At 45.8% G+C, this 20,924-nt stretch overlaps 2 protein-coding genes across 6 annotated transcripts; both read right to left on the bottom strand.

The window, feature by feature from the left end:
• Positions 1–491: 491 nt before the first annotated feature.
• On the bottom strand, positions 492–5,307 carry LOC120670096 (pentatricopeptide repeat-containing protein At4g02750-like). 5 transcript variants are annotated; one of them, XM_039950086.1, is made up of 5 exons: positions 2,882–5,305; positions 1,933–2,035; positions 1,625–1,823; positions 1,394–1,530; positions 492–1,317 (listed from the first exon to the last, which is right to left on the bottom strand). In XM_039950086.1, exon 1 carries the CDS (start codon positions 5,265–5,267, stop codon positions 2,997–2,999), a length of 2,271 nt encoding a protein of 756 aa, XP_039806020.1. In that variant the 5' UTR covers positions 5,268–5,305; the 3' UTR covers positions 492–1,317; positions 1,394–1,530; positions 1,625–1,823; positions 1,933–2,035; positions 2,882–2,996. The 5 variants fall into 5 exon arrangements, with proteins under 5 accessions (XP_039806020.1, XP_039806019.1, XP_039806017.1 ...); XM_039950085.1 differs by having other exon boundaries at positions 1,933–2,021; XM_039950083.1 differs by lacking the exon at positions 1,933–2,035 and having other exon boundaries at positions 2,882–5,307.
• Positions 5,308–8,780: 3,473 nt separating this feature from the next.
• Positions 8,781–13,282, bottom strand: LOC120669896 (palmitoyl-acyl carrier protein thioesterase, chloroplastic-like). Its single transcript, XM_039949786.1, has 7 exons — positions 13,052–13,282; positions 11,985–12,555; positions 11,759–11,892; positions 10,352–10,465; positions 10,051–10,237; positions 9,876–9,944; positions 8,781–9,611 (listed from the first exon to the last, which is right to left on the bottom strand). Exons 2-7 carry the CDS (start codon positions 12,495–12,497, stop codon positions 9,342–9,344), a joined length of 1,287 nt encoding a protein of 428 aa, XP_039805720.1. The 5' UTR covers positions 12,498–12,555; positions 13,052–13,282; the 3' UTR covers positions 8,781–9,341.
• Between the last annotated feature and the right edge of the window lie 7,642 nt (positions 13,283–20,924).

Raw genomic sequence — 20,924 nt, 5'->3', positions numbered from 1 at the left:
CAAGACGGCACAAGCGGCAACGATGGCGTTGTCGTCAGAGTGATGTCGTATCGTGTTTTCGTGTGGAGACCGGCCAACGGTGGTTGCTCTTTGTTGCAGTTTCGTGTGGAGACCGGCCAATGGTGGTTGCTCTTGTTGCAGTTAAATATATCCTCTGATTATGTGGATGCAATCGACGTTAACATCCTTCCTAGTACTGTTCAAATGAATCAATACGTTAACTATTATTATTATTTAAAAGGAGAGTTGAGATACACTCACGTTGATGGATTCGTCATAAATTGAGATAGCGTAATAACTTACTAAACAAGCATAAATGTATCTGAGGAAGAGTGATAAACATCAGAAACTCTAGTGTGTTTTTGGATAATAATGTAACTATTATGTCTGCAGTGTCTTTGAGAATAAAATTTCCTCTAGTTTTTACTGTGAGCATTGTATCTGTTAATGCTGATTTTAATAATAATAATAATAATAATAATACATCGTCAGAAGGTTAAAAAAATCAATATTTCCCTTTCATCGATCATTTTACACTGCATGACATCTCAAAAGCAATGTCGTATTGATCCACAGAAAACATAAGTTTTTGAGCGTTAATGAGTACAGGAGAACCTTGGTTCTCTCTACAATCTGCTGAATCAGCATTTTACTATCATCGTCGATCTCGTCTTCGGCATCCCCATCACTCTCTTGAGCTCTGCTAGGATCCACACTCTTCAGAATTTGCTCCCAAGTGGGTACTTCTTTCGGCTTCCTAGAGCTGTCCGCCTCCAGGTTCCAGATCAAGCCACGGTCCACCAAGTAATCTTCTGTCACCTGAGGTTTCCCATTTGTACTTGTGGTGCAAGGGGATCGTCAGCAATTCTAATGAATTCTTCGTATGCTTCATCATAAAGCTTCTAGTGCATCTCCGGATAGGTTTAGACAATAGGGTTCTGCTGTGGAGCTAGTTTCCTGTATGAACATGGGACTTTCCTGGTTGGACGAAGAACCTGACTCACTGTTTGAGCAGATTCGTTCATCAAAGATTCGATCAGCCACCATTATCTGCAGTTGTGCCTACTTCAGTCTATGGGCAAGTACTGACTCAAGCTCCTTGATTCGGTCTTCAAGCCTATGTTGAATCACTTTGTGGAGACGAATGCTGAGATCTCTAGGTGAGACAGGATAATTTGCTCCACGTGTATAATCTGGGGAACTTTCTCTGCTGTCCCTGCCATGTTAGCTTTCACTGCTGTAATCTGTGAGGTCGCGAGAGATCATATCAACTTTCAGTTCACCACAAACAATGTCACCAATGAACTCTTGATAAACCTGTGGATGAATTTCAGTAAATAGAATTGTAGGCTACTTCAAATGTATGTGGAGTGTTTTGGTGAATGATAATTACCTCATTGAAGTCAGATGTTTCTTCTTCCAAACCTTTCGAGGTGATATTCAGTTCCAGTCTCGCAAGCTCGGCTTCAAGCTCAGCTTCGATTTTGCTCATCAGCTCCGGATCAACATGTATTTTGTTATTATCATTTACTATTAGCAGATAAAATTGACAGTAATACATAAGCTTTTGCTTTGAATAAGTTACAAAATGTCCTCAGAAAATTATAAACAGTTGACACTTTACCATAATGTTTGCTAGAAGTTTCATTAGGCAATTCTTTCACAGTTAAACCCTCTTTTATCTCCAGCTCATCTTGTAAATCCTGAACCAACTCCATTCGCTTCAGCGTGCCCTTCAACATATCAAATTCTGTTTGACAGAGAAGATGCTAGAATACCGATGCTCAACCCAGTGGAGAATAGGAGCAATCGATCACGTAAACCTGCAGATCGGATGTCCTTATTTACGATTTGCTAATGCTTCAAAACAGGGAAAAGTCTAAAATAACATGAATTCAGTTAAGAAGGATGACATTCATACAGAAAACCCACCATTCCATATAACCTACTACCGGAGAGGGATTACTTCATTTACAGTCATTAGAACGACAGAGAAAGAGGTTACTGTAAGACATGAGTGTCTGCAAAACATCATCTGAATTATTGTCCTCTGGAATTAGACCTCTGAATTGTAGTAAGCAATGTTGCATAGGAAAGCATGAGAAAAATCACTAGTAGTAATATGAATGAGAAGTGAACTCAGAGAACTGATAATATAACATTACAAAGTTTCTTTAAAAAAACCATGGAGGTAGTACTAGTTAAGAGGAGTCCTAACAATAAACGAAAGGAACAGAAGTTCCCCACAAGTTAGCAGAAGTTCTCTACTATGGTGATGTACTGATGTATATGCTTCTCTCTCGTACAATCCAGCTGGATGCTTACTCATATCCATCAGCCAAAAACTGACAGTAATTAGCTTGCGAAGTGTGACAACAGAAATTCAGACTTCACATGTTTCTTGGTAGTGTGCTACCAGGGAACAAGCATGATAAACCTCCACTACACCAACAATTTAAGTAGTGGCACTACTGCTAGCCATAGCCAACATTGTCTTCCATGATTGTTCAACAATGTGCCTAGTTTAACCCGTAGCCGGATGGATATCAGTTTTAAATACAATACCCGGAATTCTGCACATTATGCATTGTGCTGCAATCTGAAGTTAACATCTTAGGAGGCCAGAGGCTGGGTTAGCCCCCAGGTTCATTTGGAACCTTAAGTGGAAAGCTAGGTTCTCTATGATATGCCTAGCTGGTGACGCCCTCACTCCCAGCGAGGTGCGCCGCCAGGGATTCACCGGCCCTCCTTTTTCGGAGGTTGGCATCTAAGCCAGCTGGGCTACCCTCCCTACCCTGAAGTTAACATCTTACTAGGAAAGTATCTTAAATATCAGAGGGAAGATAGCTACATCTGTTAACAAAATTTGCTAGAACTTTACCTGGTAAGTGGATAATTTCTGCAGAAGGTGATCAATGTCTGCAAGCCGGCGACATAAAACTTGTTCTAAGAATCAGCAGTCGTAGATGGTAGGCAGCCTAGTATTGGCACTGCATTCACATCCAGCTATAAGCAACTTCTTTCCCGGTGGCAGCATTTCTAATTTGACTTCTCGTATTGCTTATCACACTCCATATGTTGGTTGATCCATTTACATTGATGAGATGAAGGTACGGCATTTTAGATGAAGGATTGATGGAAATTAGTTGACTGGCTGCATGCTCCGCTAACCTGTAATTCTTATTCATCCTGGAACTGCTTAAGAGAGAAGTCCAGATTGCTGAATCTGGTTCAAATGGCATTGACTTCATTAACTCTTCAGCCTGCTCAACCATGCCTTTCCTACGGAATAGATCAACCATGCAAGCATAGTGCATTATATTCGGTGAAATTCCATAATTAGTCATCAGACTGAAGAAATGTTTTCCTTCCTCCAAAAGGCTCAAGTGATCACATGCAAAAAGTATGCCGAGAAATGTGATGTCATCAGGATCAACTTGAGCATTTGTCATGTTCTCAAATGTTTCAATAGCATTTTGACCAAGACTATTGAGCGCGTATCCATGAATCATTGAGTTCCATGTCACTACATCTCTCTTATCCATATGACAAAAAATAGTTTGTGCAGTAGTCATTTCACCACATTTGCCGTATATGCTAATAAGTGAATTTTGAACTAACAAATGTGATTCAAATCCAAGCTTGATAGTTGTGGCATGGAACTGCTGAGCATGAACCAGCATAGAATGATGTGAAAAACAACCGATGAGGCTAGAAAGAATTGAGACGCTTGGCTGTATATTTGACAGTAGCATCTCCTTGTACATCTTAAGTGCTTCATTGTTCAAACCATTTTGAGCAAGCCCAGTTATTAAACAACTCCAAGACACTAAATCACGTGTTGGGGATTCATTAAAGAGCTTGTAGGCTTCAGTAACCCTACTTTGATGAAGCAAACCGGTTATCATCACATTGTAGGTGACAACAGTCCTTTTATGCATCCTGTGGAAAAGGTCTAGTGCATCATCCAAATACCCTCCTTTCACATATCCAAAGAGCAAAGTAGTGCAAGATATCACATCTACTTGAGGCATATTGTAAAACACATCCTGGGCTTTATAAAGCATTCCATGGTCTATAAAACAAGACATCAAAGCAGTAGCTGCTTCCACATTCTTTTCAGGCATCTTTGAGTACAACTCAGTAGCATCAGCAATTCTCCCATCTTTTATATAGCCACTGACCATCAAGTTCCATGAGATCTTGTCTCTTTCAATCATGGAATCAAAGAGCTGTCTAGCCTCATCAGTCCTGTCAGCATGGACATAGCCAGATATGATGGCATTCCATGAGCCAACATGCTTTCTCTCCAATTTATCAAATTCCAACCATGCCTCATTGATACCTAAGGAATTACAATACATCACAACCAAGGATGCCTCAATGACGTGGTCAAGAACGAACCCAGACTTCACAGTGAAACCGTGAATGCATCTGCCTCCTCCAATACTTTTCAAGCTAGAATAAGCGCTCACAATCTTAACCAGAACAGCACCTGTCACTTCCTCCCCACTACTCACCAAAGTCTTGAACAAACCAATTGCCTCTCCAAACAGCTCATGGTTGACAAAACCTCCGATCATGACGCACCATGACACAGAATTCTTTGCAGGCATCAAGTTAAACAGCTCGAAGGCCCTCCCCAACTCATGCACCCTTACATACCCTTGGATCATGGCAGTCCAGGACACGACATTGCGCTCCCTCATCTGATCAAAGACCCTGCGAGCATCCTTGACCCTATGGTTCATCGCAAGTCCTGATACGAGAGCATTCCACAAGGCCACGTTTGGACTGTCCACAGCTTCCACAACCCGCTCAAGGCAGCTGAACAGCCCGCAGTTGGCGTACATCGTGGTCAGGGACGCGCTGACAAACACGTTCCGTGAGGCCCCGATCTTGGTCGCAAGCCCGTGGATGCACCTCCCGAGCTCCAGAGCCTCCATCCGCGCGCAGGCCGACAGCACCGTCGAGAAGGAGACGTGGTCCACGCGGAACCCGCGGCGCCTCATCTCGACGAACGCGGCAGCCGTGCTGCCGTGCGCCCCAGCCCTGGCGTGCGCGGCCATGAGGGAGTTCCAGGAAACGACGTCCCGCCGCGGCATTCCGTCGAACACCTCCCGCGCGGCGTCCAGCCTGCCGGCCCGCAGGTGCCACCCTATCAGCCTGTTCGCCGAGGCTATCGCGTCGCACGCGCCCGACATCCGTGCCACCACGGGAGGCCCGGCGCGGCGCGACGCCGCGCGCGCCACCCCGAGCGGCGGCATCGCGGCGGCGTGCAGCAAGCATGCCAAGCTGGTTCAGCTGCTGCTGCTGTTGCCTAGGGAGGAACCGGGCCCAGGGAAAACCCCGGCCTCAGTTGTGTGTACCAGGCAGGCCGTAGCGCTGCCACTGCAATGGGCCGAATCGAGCATGCCTTTCAGCCTTTTGCATATCTCTTACCAGGCCGTTGTCAAACTCGATACTTTGGTTGGGATTCAGGTTAAAGGGAATCTAAAGTTTGTTTAAAAAAAGGGAATATGAAGAAACTCTTGAGTCTTGATGGTGATTTTTTCCGTATCAGCACGGTTCTTCCTTAAGGCTTGTTTGGCAGGGCTTCAGCTCCGGCTCTCTCGGCGGCTTCTGCTGGAGCCCTACCAAACACTTTGAAAGTGGAGCGGCTCCATATTGTAGCATGTGAGAAGGTGGAGCAACAATTTTGCCTGCAAGAAGGTGAAGCCAGTAGAGCCACAAAAATTAGCTCCACCTACTACGGCTCCGGCTCCACTTTTTGCAAGGAGCCGGAGCCCTCCCAAACAGACTCCAGTGTGAATACTAAAAGAAGAGGCCTGGTTAACGAAGGTACTTTCCACAGAGACATGAATGATCCTGGCCATGGAAACCAGATTATCTTCGTATCATCATCTCGGTCACCAAACTCGGCATGCTCCTTCGAAGCCGTAACACCATTTCACTCTGACGCATATTTTATTACTTTTTTTTTGCGTTTGACACGGATGATTTTTTTTTTCGAATCCACCGAGCTTGAAAGGAAAATCCCACTTCCCAACAATGTATCGGTTACCTCAGCTAGCACCTCGCCAACCGGCACTGCGCAGCACCAGGCCTTTGCTCGCCGAGCTCAGTAGCTGGAGCTTGTGACCCGACTCCCGAGCGGGGGCATCAAGGTGACGTGGACTTGACTTGAAGTTGGTAGTGACCTCGTGGGTCGGTGGGTGTTTAGGCGAAAGCTTTTGGGGCCTCCTTGGAAAGCTTTTTGAGGCTGGCGTAACAGAGCAGGGTCCCTCTTCAACAGGCCGACCGTCATGTGTTAACACGGTCAGCAAAAGCACTCCATGACTCCATCAACCCTCGTGAAGAGGTTCTCCTCTTTTATTTTTCTTTTTTTTGTGGATTTCTGCAGAGGTTCTCACTAGAGTCCGTACCAAAAGCATATCCACTGCTCTGATGATTGGTCAGGCCAGTGCCGCATAAATCAGAAATGCAGCCCGAGCGGCAATTTACATCACCAGGAATGATTTCTCAGAACCCCTCACTTACCGTTTTCCATAAGGGAAAAGTCCAATTTTCACCCTCGAACTATCGCAAAAATCCTATTTTCAGCCTTCAACTGTAAAACCGGACAATATAGGCCATCCAACTGTCAAAACCGGGCAAATTTGGCCCTTGGGGTGGTTTTAAAGGTGGTTTTGCATTTTCTAAAAAAATTAAATAAATCTAATTAGATTTTAAAAATCAAAACTAATTCACTTTAAATCAGAAAAATATGAAACTAGTACCAAAATGTTTCTAAAAATGTAACCTATCTATTATTGCTCCATTTGAATCTTACTTATTAAAAATACTAGCATAACTGCAAGTAGCCAAATATTATGAACATAAAAAAAATTAGATCTGAATAGCTCACAAGTTATGTGACAATAGATAGGTTACATTTTTAGAAAACTTTTGATACTCATTTTATAATTTTTTGACTTCAAATGAATTACTTATAAATTTTTAGTGTAAAATTGAATATTTTTAATTTTCACAAAATGGAAAACCACCTTCAAAACCACCCTAGGGGCAAATTTGCCCGGTTTTGACAGTTGGATGGTCTATGTTGTCTGGTTTCGTAGTTGAAGGTTGAAAATCGAATTTTTGCGATAGTTAGAGGGTGTAAACCGGATTTTTCCCTTTCCATAACACTGGATGATCCATGGCTGGTAGCTCCTCTTATTCACATCTTGTGCGCCCAACAAGCCCCGCATGCACCGTGCCTGTCTCCTCCTCCTGTGTTTGCACGATCTGGCTGTGGGCTGCGCTGAGCATATGCAGGGGCGGAGCCAGGATTGAAACATAGAGGGGGCCAATTTACTAATGCCGACAATCAGGAGGGGCCACACCTTATTAATAAGCAACATTAGTAATGAGATTAGGGAATTTTATGTGTAGTTACACCAACATTAGGGGGGCCATGGCCCCTGCCCGCCCCCCCCTGTCTCCGCCCCTGAGCATATGCCCCTCATTAGCTCACGGCTGGACCCTACCATGCCATGCACAGTGCCACCATGAGCAGCAGAGCATGGCGGGCGGCGGCGCAGCCGATGCCGATCATGGGGAGCAGCAGTGAGGTGGTGAGCACAGTAGGCAGTCATGGGCTGTATGAATGCGCGAACCACCCACTCCTGTGCAGCGGCAGGGGGAGCAACACAGACAGCAGCCTGTGTTGTGCGGTGCCCGGGCGATCCGATCGTGCCACCCGGGATCGGGGATTCAATGCCGCAGCCCACCCGGGTCCCCATCGCCATCACGCGATCTAGCAAGCAGCCACAGGGTCCACACAGTCCATGTGCCGCAGAGGGAGGGCCGGGGGAGGCGCTCGTGATGAACGGCCCCGGCTTGGCCGGGGAGACGAGCCGGGCGCGTCGCCGTCAGGCTCCGGCCGGCGGAACCGAACCGCGCCGTCGCCATCGGGGTCAGTGTCCTGCGCGCACGCCTTCGTCGCCGGCAACAGATACTAGCTGCGCGCTTGTGTGCTCGTCACTGTCGAGTTTTGACCGCTTTCCTTGCGTGAAAAAACAAAACAAAGGCTCGCTGACGCCACGTCTCCACGGCCAGTTTTAATTTACCTCCGGCGGTACACGGCCACTGGCTCACTGCCTCGCTTCACGTGATGCCTTTGGTCAGAAACGGAAAGTGTCCTCTTACGGAGGTGCAACCCATTTCCGGCGGCGACGGCGGTGTCAGCGGCTAGGCTGGGGTGGCTGGCAGGCGCTGCTGCTGCTGTCACGGGGCCCAGCCCAGCTCAGCGCACAGCACCAAATGCCAGTGGTTGCATTGGCTCCGTCCAGCTTGCCAGTTGGCAGGCAGCAGCCTCCTCCCGCTCGGCCGCCGTCGCCACCCGCACCCACCGCCAGCTCGCCCCAGCAGCCAAAGCTTTCGTGATCGCATCTCACCAAACAAAGCCGTTGCGCGAGCTGCGCGACGCGACGCACGCGCTCGTCATCTCCGTCGCCGAAAGGGGTCGAACAAGAGATCGATTTCGTTGGTCGAAGCTTCCAATGCCGGGGGAACCGGGCGTCGTTTTCGCGGTGAGCTAGGCTGCCGCAGTGCAAGCAAGCAAGCGCGCCGCGCACGCAACGGCCGGAGGCGGTTTGGACAAGCCCAGGATGGGTTACATGTCGCTGTGCCTTGTTCCATCCAGGCACGGCGGCGATGTATAAGCTTCACGGTTCAACCTTCCATTAGAAAGAAAGAAAAATGACAGCAAGATTTGCTCGACGGAGCAAGCAGCTTCAGGCAGAAACGACAGCGACTTAAGGATGCAGACCTAGTAGCACAGAATTGTCTGTCTGCACAAGGAGTACAAGGAATGGTCCTGGACCTGAATTCATCGATGGAAGCACAGGAGGGCTGCGATTCAACCAATGGGATTAAGATGGTAAGAATGTACAAATTAGGCTGTTACAAAGGGAATGCATGCCTTCTACACACCCAACCTGGCCTAGACCACTACCATTGTCCCCCTGCGCCGCATCTTTTTTTTGCTCCGGCCTCAACCAGCTCCTGCCGCTCCTTGGTTCAGCAATCGGCGTCACCGCATCAGAACACGACTCGTCATCCTCCGGTTTCGCTGGCTTAACATCCTGTCCCCCAGGGCTTCACATCCTCCTCCAGTCAGTCCTCTTGCGACTCCCGTCCTTGTACTACCCCAGGTTGGGTGGGTAATGCGGCGTTCCCTGGCACGCCAAACTTCTCACGACCAGACACTCGTTCTGGGTTAGTAGCCATAACTTAGGATTCACGCTTCACAGGAGCCCCCACGTTCATGCTCGGCCGGTCCAGCTTCAGGGGGGTGTTCATGCGCTTTCGGCTGGGAAAAAACCCATGTTTCCCTCACCGCCGTGTGCTCGCTTGGGCCGCCACTCCGTGTGTGCCTTCACAATATCAGCCCCCGACTCCAACTGGAGCAGGTGGTCGCACTGGATGGTGGAGTCCGGGTGGCCATCCACACATTCACCTGCGACGGTGGTGAGTGACTGCAGCACGCTGTCGCGGCCGCACTCCTTCCTGTAATCCAGCGTCATGCTTGCAAGCTCATGCTTCTCCAGGATTGAAATTGGGGCACTCTGGAAAAAAAAAGGTGGAATGTCATAGGGATTCAGGCATCTGATCGCCTTAGGAATATACAAAGATTAAGAAGCTCAATGGATGGATCACTTTACAAATACAGGCCCCCAATTGATTATGCTCTAACAATCAGTTGTACAGAACAATGGCACAAAACTTTATATGACTTTTAAGTCATGCCAGTGAGAACATAACAGCCACCACATGGCCAGGGCAGTGACCATTAAATAAGATGAAAAGTGAAGGGGGCCGGAATAAATTACCTCAAGAATCCACCCAATATACTTGACGTTGTTCACATGCTGGTTGACATCAAGGTCTCCCCACCTAGGCTGTTCCATATAATGGAGTTGCATGAGAAATCTTACACATGAGAAACAAACATGATAACTTAGATACAATGCCAGGGAAGCAATAAAGCATAGTTATCCAACTTACAGTGAGCCCCTTCCTTATGAACTGCTTTGCAGCATCACCATCAACAGTGCTCCCTGGCTTAGACAGCTTCTCACTTTGCTCATCTGTTATGGCAGAGCGGCCATTGAAATATTGGCCTATCTCAGCCCTAACTTCATCTGGCATTTTCGAAAGCCTCCTAGTGTTCTTATTCATCATCACCCAAACACTGCAAGGAAAAAACGAAAGGTAAGCAAATCATAACCAGAGAGTTCCTCTTCCTTATCATCAAAGAGAGAGCGAGAGAGAGATAAAAGAAAAAAAAAACAGATGGAAGACATACCTTGTAGCTCTCAAAATTGTACGCCCAGAATTGTAGTCATGAACATGCCAGTCTCGACGCATGCCATTTTTGCCAGCAGCAGCTACCCATGTGTCCACTTGAACCATATCTCCCCTAAAATTACAGCAAGTTTTATTAAAAAAAATATTCTGTCAAATTCTCAACACATAACCATTATATCTGAACCACAAAATCTGCAGTTGATTTTAAATTTTCCTTTTCTCCGAAAAGGTAGACTTAGAATTGGACAACCACTTCAACAACAACAACATAGCCTTTTGTCCCAAGCGAGTTGGGGTAGGCTAATTGGACAACCACTTGGACAAAAGAAAGTTGTAGCAGCTACCAATTTTATGAGCACTCAAATTATTTGCTCACATAGCAAATTAAATGCAGTTAGCTGACCGATCCAGATCAAGGACATCTTCTTATGGCAGCCCATGACATTTATTTCTTACAATGAAATCATTTATTCCACCAATAAAGGTCAGTTCTGATCTCTTGAGGTGTACAATCTATCGGATCTTTTTATTCAAACATTCAAGGAAGCAAGGACAAACAGCACTAATTAAGCACTTCTAAGCGATTAATATATTGCCTTACCAAGCAAATGAACTTCCAACACCATTCAAGGAGTTCATTGTGGAGTGTGGACTCAATCATGACAGACAGTAATTTTACTAATCTAAGACACCTATCGGAGTTTTGCTTGGGTGTAACAATCCATTTTAAGGTGCTGCATCGTGAAGGCTATGACAGAGTCAAATAAAAAGAAGGCAATAAAATCATGAAATTGGTGGGGGGGGGGGTTGTTTGCTTAAGCTTATAATTGCTAGTTAGTGTTATTTTCAGATACTAGCAAAACTTAAGCACACCACCGATTCACATTTTTATTTTCTCAGGTAAAAAGCGAATCCATCATTAAAGAGGAATAACCCCAGTCCTGTTCTTTTAACCACGAAATCATAGATTAGCAGAGTTAGACCAAGACATGTAAAATTTCAAATTACTTGTACCAAGGGTGGACTTTTAGCAATTGAGCACTATTTGTGTTGCTAATCTTCCCTAAAGCTAAGTGCATACTGCCAGAATCATATAGGAAGTTTTCTACTATGTGGTAAGCCAGTTAGGTCATAAAGCTTCATGATCTATCTAACTACGAAAATCACAAATTATCAGTACAGAACCTCCAAAGTTGAGCTTTAGAATGTTTTTTCTTGAGCTACATTACGAATAAATAACAACACTCTTCTAGCACATACAACGCTTAATTTGAAACTGTGTGTGCCAAAGGACAAAAGATAAACAATTCCATAAGAGTAATGGTTATAAATTAGATTGAAAGCGAAGACAAAGCTTTACTTTCTAAGAAATGGACAATGGAAGTTGCTGTTTCCAGAAACGTACCACGAGGGGTATTGCTCAACAAGAAGCTGAATTTTGCTGACAACCCAGATCAGGTTTCGCTTGCTCATCTCTGGCGTGGCGCCAAAACCATCTCCAAGAAGGCCAGCAGTCTTCACATGGTTAAGAGCGGTTTCCTGGAAAAATTCAAAATAGTGTGAGCCCCAAAGAAACTAAATGCACCAATAGTAAATAGAGAAACTGAAATTTTGGAGCACAATCATGTCACCTGTAAGTGATTCATTAATGTCTCTATAGAAGCCGTACGATCAGCACCAATCTCGTAGGACCGAATCATGAAGTTCTGCCTAAACACCAGGCCATCCTGGATGATCCTACCAAAGCCAAACGTGTCAACAAGCATGTCAGGTTTCTTTGGCTTCCAGTCAAGCAGTGTCCACTGCTTCTCTGCTGCCAGGAAGATGGTGGTGACAGCCGCAAGAAGCATGCTCCAATCCGGCAGTTGGTTGTAGAATGTCTTGGGAGCACTGTAAGGTATCGCCTCCTCCGTGTCTGCACTCGCATTCTTGTGGTTATGCTTGGTGCCGTTAACTTTGGGAAGGGCTTGAGCTTGAGCCTTCACTTGCATGTTCCCAGAAGGGGCGCCAGGCTTTGCAACAATTCCATGGACACTCAAACTGTCCGGTAATTCACCAGCCATGTTCTTCGATGTTTTGGCGGACGCTGCCGGGGAAGCCCCTGGACCAGGGAAGCAGGCAGCGGCAGCAAGGGACCCAGCCATGATTCAACCGTGCTTCAGGATTCGAAGAAGCCGAGATCACACACTTCAAAGTGCTAACCTGAAGAAAGAATCAACAGGAACGTAAGTTACATGAGAAGATGTATACATTCACCACTGAGATAACAAAGCGCAACCCTTTTCCCCCTTTTTCCATTGCATTCTCGTGAATAGGATCTCTAAATGAGCACGGCTGTTGTGTGACTACATTGGTTAAAAGTTTCCAGTTTTGGGCTTCCAGAATCGAGATATAGCTAGAGAAAGAAGCAATAAACATTTCCACATTTGATACAGAAAACCTGAGAACAAGAGTATTTTGTGAAATTAGGACAGCAATCCAGGCATAAGCCACCGGATCCAGGCATACAGCAGTTAAAAGATGTAGCTTTGGGGGGCAGATCTGGCGGTTATATGAGAAACTGCGCGTCGCGTCGGTGGGGGATTGGAAACTCGCAGCGTCGCGTCGCGTGGAAACTCGCCACCCTAATCCACCACTTCAATCCCCTCACCGCCGCGTCGCGTGGAAACTCGCAGCGAGCAGATCCCCGGGAACTCACCGCGAAGCGCAAGAGAAGAGCCCGAATCAGGCCCGCCCCGCCGCTCCCTCCTCCTCCGTCCTCCTCGCGGCGCTCGAGCGGATTAGATACGGGCGGATTAGACTTGTGGCCTCCGCTCCTCGGGCTCGCCACCCACGCAAGAGAGAGAGAGAGAGAGAGAGAGAGACGAGTTTTTTTTTCCCCTCCTCCCTCTGTGTTCTCTCTGCAACGCGGCCAAGACGCAGGACCGTTAGTGGCAGCCGCGTGGTGCGTGCATATATACACGCGCGTACGGATCGCGGAGTCCGTATGCGTATGGCATACGGTCGCGGTGAAAAGACGGGAGTGCCCCTGGGCGCGGTTTTGTCAGCCTAGAGCAGCGCAGGTGGGCCCGGCCAGCGCTAGCCCGAGTTTGTGTGCTTCTAGCTCCGATGGTTCTACACGAAATTGTGTCGACCATAGATACTGGTGGATGTGGATGGTAAAGGTAAGAAAACAATGTTTCTTGATCTGGAACAGCTCTGAATGATTTGGTGATGGTTACATCAGTAATTAGTAATTAGTAGTAAACCTTCTAATGCAATTGTTATTGTTTTTCAGGTTAGGTTACATCACACGGCACAACACAACACATGTAATGCACCTTGATCCGGTGTGTTATGTACCGTCTTAACTAAATCTAGCGTCAAGATCGTAAACTTAACGGATCGTAAATTTACATTCAATTTATAATATGCAGAACTTTGTTAGAAATTTTTATTTATATGATACTTTGTTTAAAAAGCATGTAGTTTTACACACTTGCCCATTGATTTTATAAGTACTACGCTGTTGCTCTAGAAAATTAGAATCCAGAGTAACAAAGTGTCGGTGTGTAACTAAAGGGTGTTGGCATCTATCATATATCACATACAATACGAAATGCATGCCTTAGAAGAGCAAGTATTATGGTGGACTAGCTCGTTTATGTCTACGTATACGAGAGAGAAATGAAGAGAGATGGATGGGCGCTTGGTGCCGCTACTGACTGAGCAGCGAGCAATGCATTAAATAACAGCGGGGCTCGCCACCACCGCGAGCACGTGCTGACAGCAACCGGCGAGAAGTAGGCAAAACCATTAAACTTGCTCTAAATAGCACACAAATCATTAATGAGCACCTATTCTAGGATAATACTTCCACCTTGCTACCCATCGTCTTATATAACATGTGAGGGTCTGTGAGAACCACCCAATTTGATACTATTTTAAACGAACCGCCGGTCATTAACATCCAGATGAGAGTTAACACGTGCTTGCCGGAGAGCGTGTCACGTGTTATCCCACATCTAGAGACACGAATAACCGACACGTCATTCATCCAAAATAATATCAAATCCGGTAGTCCCGGTATGTGCTCTAACATACGCCCAGAATCAGCATATGCACATACCGTTTACAATCGAATACATCGTCAAAAATCCACAAAGAGCAGTTTTACATTACCAGAATTCAAAACTTAATATTACAAATTCAATATAGGAGGGTTCGACTAACTTCCATTACAAGCCTTGGGCTCACGAAAAGCATATTAAACAGAAACATAAAGTTTATTACATTTACATACTCTCACGGAGTTCAGCTACGATAAAACATACTTAAGATGATGATGCCTTGCTCAAGGACATCACCACAGCCACAACGACCTACTCCTCCCCCGCATTAGGATCAGCGGGGTAGAAGTGGCCGAACACCACTTCCGGCTCACCTGCAACTAGGTTTAGAAAGCACCCTGAGTACAAAGGTACTCCGCAAGACTTACGCGATTAAATAAGAAAGGATCATGCATTGGCTCAAGTAAAAGCTTTAGGGTTAAGTAATTATGGCATAAGCATTTGCTCTCTACACTATCACCTATCAGAATTAATTAATCTTGCCCACCCCCAAACACTTTTAGTTGATTAAGAGAGTAATATAATAATCAATAGATCATTGACAAGACATGAACCCAACACCAACAAAACCGGAACTCTCTAAGAGGAATTCGGCGAACCAAGAGATTGCTCATATCCGAGAGCGCGGCAATTCGAATTGATTATAACCTTGCAAGGGTGTACTACTTTACCCACACGACGCGAGGACCATGCGACTCACCCAACCGACCATGTCGGGCAAGGGGGTACTCACGTCAACCATTCCCAACAAGGCTCAATCATTGAACCTCACACCTAGATTACGAGTAGAGACTTAGTTCCACCAGGGACAACTCTAAACTTTCCTACACATAGGTCCACCTGGGGACACACTAAGCCTCTCTGCATAGCCCGTAGCCACGTATCTAGGACTGCACATCAATGATCAAGTCAAAGAAGGTAATTGGCTCATCCGTACCATTATATTGGATATGTGGTAGCACGGAAATGTGCTCAAGGCCGATGGCATCCACTCGGTCCTTAATCGATCCAAGCAGACTATGCCCATGTGACTTCATTCTCTAGGCCCTACATTCCGCTCGAATCTCGGTACTCCCACTTCATCACCACCCAAACCGAACCAGTGCGATCAAGGATTATCAGTAAGTGTGATCCTCCAACCATTCCTGCCTAGCGAGCAATAGAAGTATTCTAAGCAGGGCTAAGCATCTAGTCAAGTAATTAACTATCTAACTAGTGCCAAGAATAAGGATAACAAACCAAGGAAGGATTATGCATAAAGATAGGTATAAGAATGCAATACCTACATACTATACATATATAGCCCAACAATACCCAAGTGGAATAGCTAAACTAAATCAGATTAGATAGGTGCAAGGAATATGCTTAGCTGCTTGCCTTGGTTAACTTCGAGCTCGACCAGAAATGGGACTCCGGGTTCAGGCTCAACGGACTCGGCGGGCTCCACGGGTTCGACCTCCGACGGCCCGGTCACTATAATGCATGAATGCGATGCAAGAATTAAGAAATGAACTTAACAACAAGCATAAATCACCATTTAAAATAACCATGCAGAGAACATTGCAAAGAACTCATGAAAATTGGTTTTGCAGCAAAAGCATTTTCCTATAATTAATCATAAACATATAAGTTATCAGCCACTCTAAACAAGGTAAATCAGAAAAGGAATGCAAACCAAACTAAACAAATCCAAGAAAATTATATTAAATACTAGGCATGAAAACAAAGCTAACAAAACTGGTTTTTCCATTTTCTCACTTTCTAGTAAAAAGTTCTATATTAAACCATTTTCAGACAAAGTATAAGAAAACAAACTAAAACTTTGATAAACACCAAGGAATCATGTGAACAAGTTGCACCACTGAAAACTACACCTCACCAGGAGTCTAATAAAATTTAGTTTGAAATTTTTAGAGCAATACTCAAATAACTAAGCATTAACTCACTTTTGCAAAATAAAACTATAAATAAATCTACATCAAAGTAACATGCAAACCAATATTTTTCTTGAGTAGATCTAAACTAGAGGAATCTAACAAAACAAGTTTCATAATTTTTGGAGCTATACATGAATTTCTACACATTTTGCAAGATTGCAGATGTATAAAACCTAAAGAAACCCTAACAAAATCGCTAGCTACACCCGGATCCGGCCACACCCGCCAGCCAGAGGCCGACAGGTGGGTCCCACGGGCAGGCGCCCCCGGACCAAGTCAAGGCAGGCCGGGCGGCCTTGACCCGGGGCGTGCGCGCGCCCACGGTGCGGCCCGCGGGCGCGGGGCGCGACGCGCGCGACACGGTGGCGCCGGCGAACGGCGGCACGACGGAGGCAGGGCCGGAGCGGCCAGGGAAGGCACGCACGGGGAGAAGGAGGTGGCGGCGAGCCTCACCGGTAACTCAGACGGCGGGGAACGGCGGCGGAGGAGCGGCACGACGAGCAGGGGCGGCGGCGGCCCTGCAGGGGAGGGGAAAGGCCGGATGAGGGCTAAAATCAAAGGAGGAGAGGGAGAGGAAGCTGCTCCCGCGAGGAATCGGCGAGAGGCTCACCGAGGGCGACGAATCGGCGGTGGCAAGGAGCTCGGGGCGGCGGTAATGACGGATGGGGAATGGATGGGGTTAGGGTTTGAGGGGAACGGGGCCGGGGCTGGGTCTTGAGGCGATGAGAGGAGGGAGGGGTTGGAACTTAACATGAGGATGGCCGGCACGTGTCCCGAGGATGGACGCCGGCGGCGGGCGATGCGTGCGGTGCGACGCCGAGCAGAACAGAGAGGAGGGAGAGGGAGAGGCTAACGGGTGGGCCCGGCAAGGGAATTTTATTTTCTTTCTTTTTTTTCCTTGGGCTGTGACAACTCTCCCCCCCTTAAGAAAATCTCGTCCCGAGATTTAGTTAGACAAGAGGGGAAGGATAAAACTCGGATTAGGTTGGCCATATTCACCTAGACAAGATAAACATCTAAGAGATGATGCACAAAGGCAGGGATGATGTGGTGTGAGACATTCCTAGGGTTTTCTTGATGGTGACTGTGTACACATATAACAATATCTAGGAAAATGAACTTCATCAAGAAAGTGGAGTACGGTAGGGAGAGAACTTACTCATCGGAAAAGAATTCCGGGTATTCTTGACGTAATTGATCTTCACGCTCCCAAGTGGCTTCATCTTCGGTATGATTGCTCCAATGAACCTTTACAAACTTTACCATACTACGCTTCACTCTTCTTTCATCACGATCAAGAATAGCAATTGGGTGTTCCTCGTAGGTAAGGCCCGGTTGAAGATCAAGTGACTCAAGGTCGACGGCATCAGCTGGAACACGATGGCACTGCTTCAATTGAGAGATATGAAAGACATTGTGCACTGCGGAGAGTGATTGAGGAATTTCCAATTGATAAGCCACAACTCCAACCTTCTTGATGATCCGAAAGGGTCCCACATAGCGTGGCGCTAATTTTCCTCTTACTTGAAAACAGCAAGTGCCCTTAAATGGAGAAACCTTGAGATAGACATAATCACCAATTTTGAGGTGGAGTTCTCGGCGGCGACGATCAGCATAAGTCTTCTAGCGAGATTGAGCAATGCAAAGATTCTCACGAATAATCCTGACTTGATCCTCGGCATCTTTCACCAAATCTGGACCAAAGAAAGGTCTTTCTCCAGATTCGGACCAGTTGATCGGAGTTCTACACCGTCTTCCATAGAGAGCTTCAAAAGGATACATTTTGATACTTGCTTGATAACTATTGTTATAAGAGAACTCTGCGAACGGCAAGCAAGTAACCCATTTCTTCTCATATATAAGAGCACAAGCTCGCAGCATGTCTTCTAAGATTTGATTGACTCTCTCAGCTTGACCGTCAGTTTAAGGATGATAAGCAGTACTATAAGTGAGATCGGTTCACATGGCTTCATGCAGACTTCTCCAAAAGTGAGCAACAAACTGAGGACCGCGGTCAGAGACAATTTTCTTAGGAACACCATGAAGACAGACAATGCGAGTGAGATATAACTCTGCATATTGCTTGACATGATACGTAGTCTTTACTGGAAGGAAATGAGCCGATTTTGTCAAACGATACACGATTACCCATATGGAATCATATCCTTGAGAAGACTTGGGTAATCCAGTGATGAAATCCATTCCAATTTCTTCCCACTTCCATGATGGAATAGGTAAGGGCTGAAGAGTACCAGCTGGTTTAAGATGCTCGGCTTTAACCTTCTGGCAAACATCGCACTCGGCGACATATCGAGCGATTTCTCGCTTCATGTGAGTCCACCAAAACCTTTGCTTGAGATCTTGATACATTTTGGTACTGCCCGGATGAATGGAGAATTGAGAACTATGTGCTTCATCAAGGATAATTTGCCTGAGGTTATGATCCTTAAGCACCACAATTCGATTTCCAAGGAATAGGACTCATTGATCATCCGTAGAGAAACACCGAGCTTTGCCCTCCTTCATTAATTCCCGAATTCGAGCCATACCTTTATTCTTCTTTTGGGCTTCCTTAATTTGATCATAAAGGTCGGATTTAACCGTGAGAGTAGCAAGATAACCTTTCTTGACCATAGAAATTCTGAGTTTTCGGAGATCATCACAGAGAGTATGCAAAGGAGGGGCTATGGTCAAGCAATTACATTGAGCCTTCCGGCTTAGTGCATCAGCGACGACATTTGCCTTACCAGGATAATAATGCACTTCAAGATCATAATCCTTGATCAGTTCAAGCCATCGACGTTGCCTCATGTTGAGATCAGATTGAGTGAAAATGTACTTGAGACTCTTGTGATCAGTATAGATGTTGCAATGATTGCCAAGCAGATAGTGACGCCATATTTTGAGAGCATGAACAACAGCCGAAAGCTCTAAATCATGGGTAGGATAACTTTCTTCATGTCGCTTGAGTTGTCGAGAAGCATAGGCCACTACTCGGTTTTCTTGCATAAGGACACAACCCAGACCGATGCGAGAAGCATCGCAATAAACATCAAAGCTCTTGGAAATATTTGGTTGAGCAAGAATAGGAGCGGTAGTGAGACGATCCTTAAGGGTTTGAAAAGCTTCTTCACAGGCTGGGGACCACTCAAACTTAATTTCATTCTTCAATAACTCGGTCATAGGCTTCGCAATTTTAGAAAAATTCTCTATGAACCGGCGGTAATATCCCGCAAGTCCCAGAAAACTCTGAACCTCATGGACATTCTGAGGTTGCTTCCAATCAAGAACATCTTGCACTTTGCTAGGATCTATAGCAATACCATCCTTGGAGAGAATATGACCCAGAAAACATCTTCCAGCCAAAACTCACATTTGCTAAACTTGGCATAAAGACGATGTTCTCTAAGTTTTTGAAGGACAATATGAATATGACGAGCATGATCTTCCTGGGTCTTGGAATAATTGAGAATATCATCAATGAAGATGATCACAAAGACATCAAATTCCTCCATGAAGATGCTATTCATCAAATACATGAAATAAGCCGGCGCATTGGTGAGGCCGAATGACATGACAGTGAATTCATAGAGACCATATCTAGTAGAAAAAGCCATTTTTGGAATATCTTCCTTCCGGATCTTGATTTGTTGATAACCTAATCTTAAATCAATCTTAGAGAAATATCGAGCTCCCGAGAGTTGATCAAATAAGATATCAATCCGAGGAAGAGAATATTTGTTCTTGACAGTGGCTTCGTTTAACGGACGGTAATCAACACACATCCGTAAACTATCATCTTTCTTCTTCACAAAAAGAGCTGGGCATCCCCAAGGAGAGGAGCTCGGACGAATAAAACTCTTATCCAACAGAATCTTGAGTTGTTTCTTCAATTCCTTCAACTCATTGGGAGGCATTCGGTAAGACTGTTTAGAGATAGGAGCAGTCCCGGGCATGAGCTCTATAATGAATTCCACCTCACGATCAGGAGGCATACCCGGTAATTCTTCTAGAAAGACATCCGGATACTCACAAACCACGGGAATATCTTCCAACGCCGTGGCTTTAGTACTTGCCAAGGCATATAAACAAGATTCCACCTTGACAAGAGACAGTAAAACTCTACTCCCAGAAGGGTGCAAAAGATTAATGGTGTGGGGCCCACATTTGATAACTCCTTCATGCTTACCCAACCAATTCATCCCAAGAATCACATCTAACTCCAGCTTGTCTAGAATGAGAAAATTGGCTCGAAAAGTAACTCCCTCGATGAGAATTGGAACCTCCCTAGCAAAGTGTCTGGCAATGATTTCCCCACCCGGTGATTCTATATGGTATGACACTTGTAGGTTTTGCATCTCAAGCTTACTATGCAGTATAAATTCCTTGCTGACGAATGATAAAGTTGCTCCAGAATCAAAAAGAACCATAGCAGGGTGAGAATTGATTAGGAGCGTACCCATGAGGACTTCGGCATTCTCCGGAATTTCTTCGGCGGTGGTGTAGTTGAGGCGGCCACGTTTAG

This window comes from Panicum virgatum, chromosome 4N, assembly GCF_016808335.1.
Source record: "Panicum virgatum strain AP13 chromosome 4N, P.virgatum_v5, whole genome shotgun sequence".
NCBI classification, from domain to species: Eukaryota; Viridiplantae; Streptophyta; class Magnoliopsida; order Poales; family Poaceae; genus Panicum; species Panicum virgatum.
The sequence above is the reverse complement of the archived record's forward strand: the minus strand, read 5'-3'. Positions and strand labels throughout refer to the sequence as shown.

Bases quoted from the DNA above. Each gene is read 5' to 3' on its own strand.
- LOC120670096 (XM_039950083.1), bottom strand. From the start codon at position 5,267: ATGCCGCCGCTCGGGGTGGCGCGCGCGGCGTCGCGCCGCGCCGGGCCT.
- LOC120669896 (XM_039949786.1), bottom strand. From the start codon at position 12,497: ATGGCTGGGTCCCTTGCTGCCGCTGCCTGCTTCCCTGGTCCAGGGGCT. The intron at 11,893-11,984 runs GTGACATGATTG...GAATTTTTCCAG, and splicing joins CATTAATGAATCACTTACAG to GAAACCGCTCTTAACCATGT. The intron at 9,945-10,050 runs GTAAGTTGGATA...TATATGGAACAG, and splicing joins TCATAAGGAAGGGGCTCACT to CCTAGGTGGGGAGACCTTGA.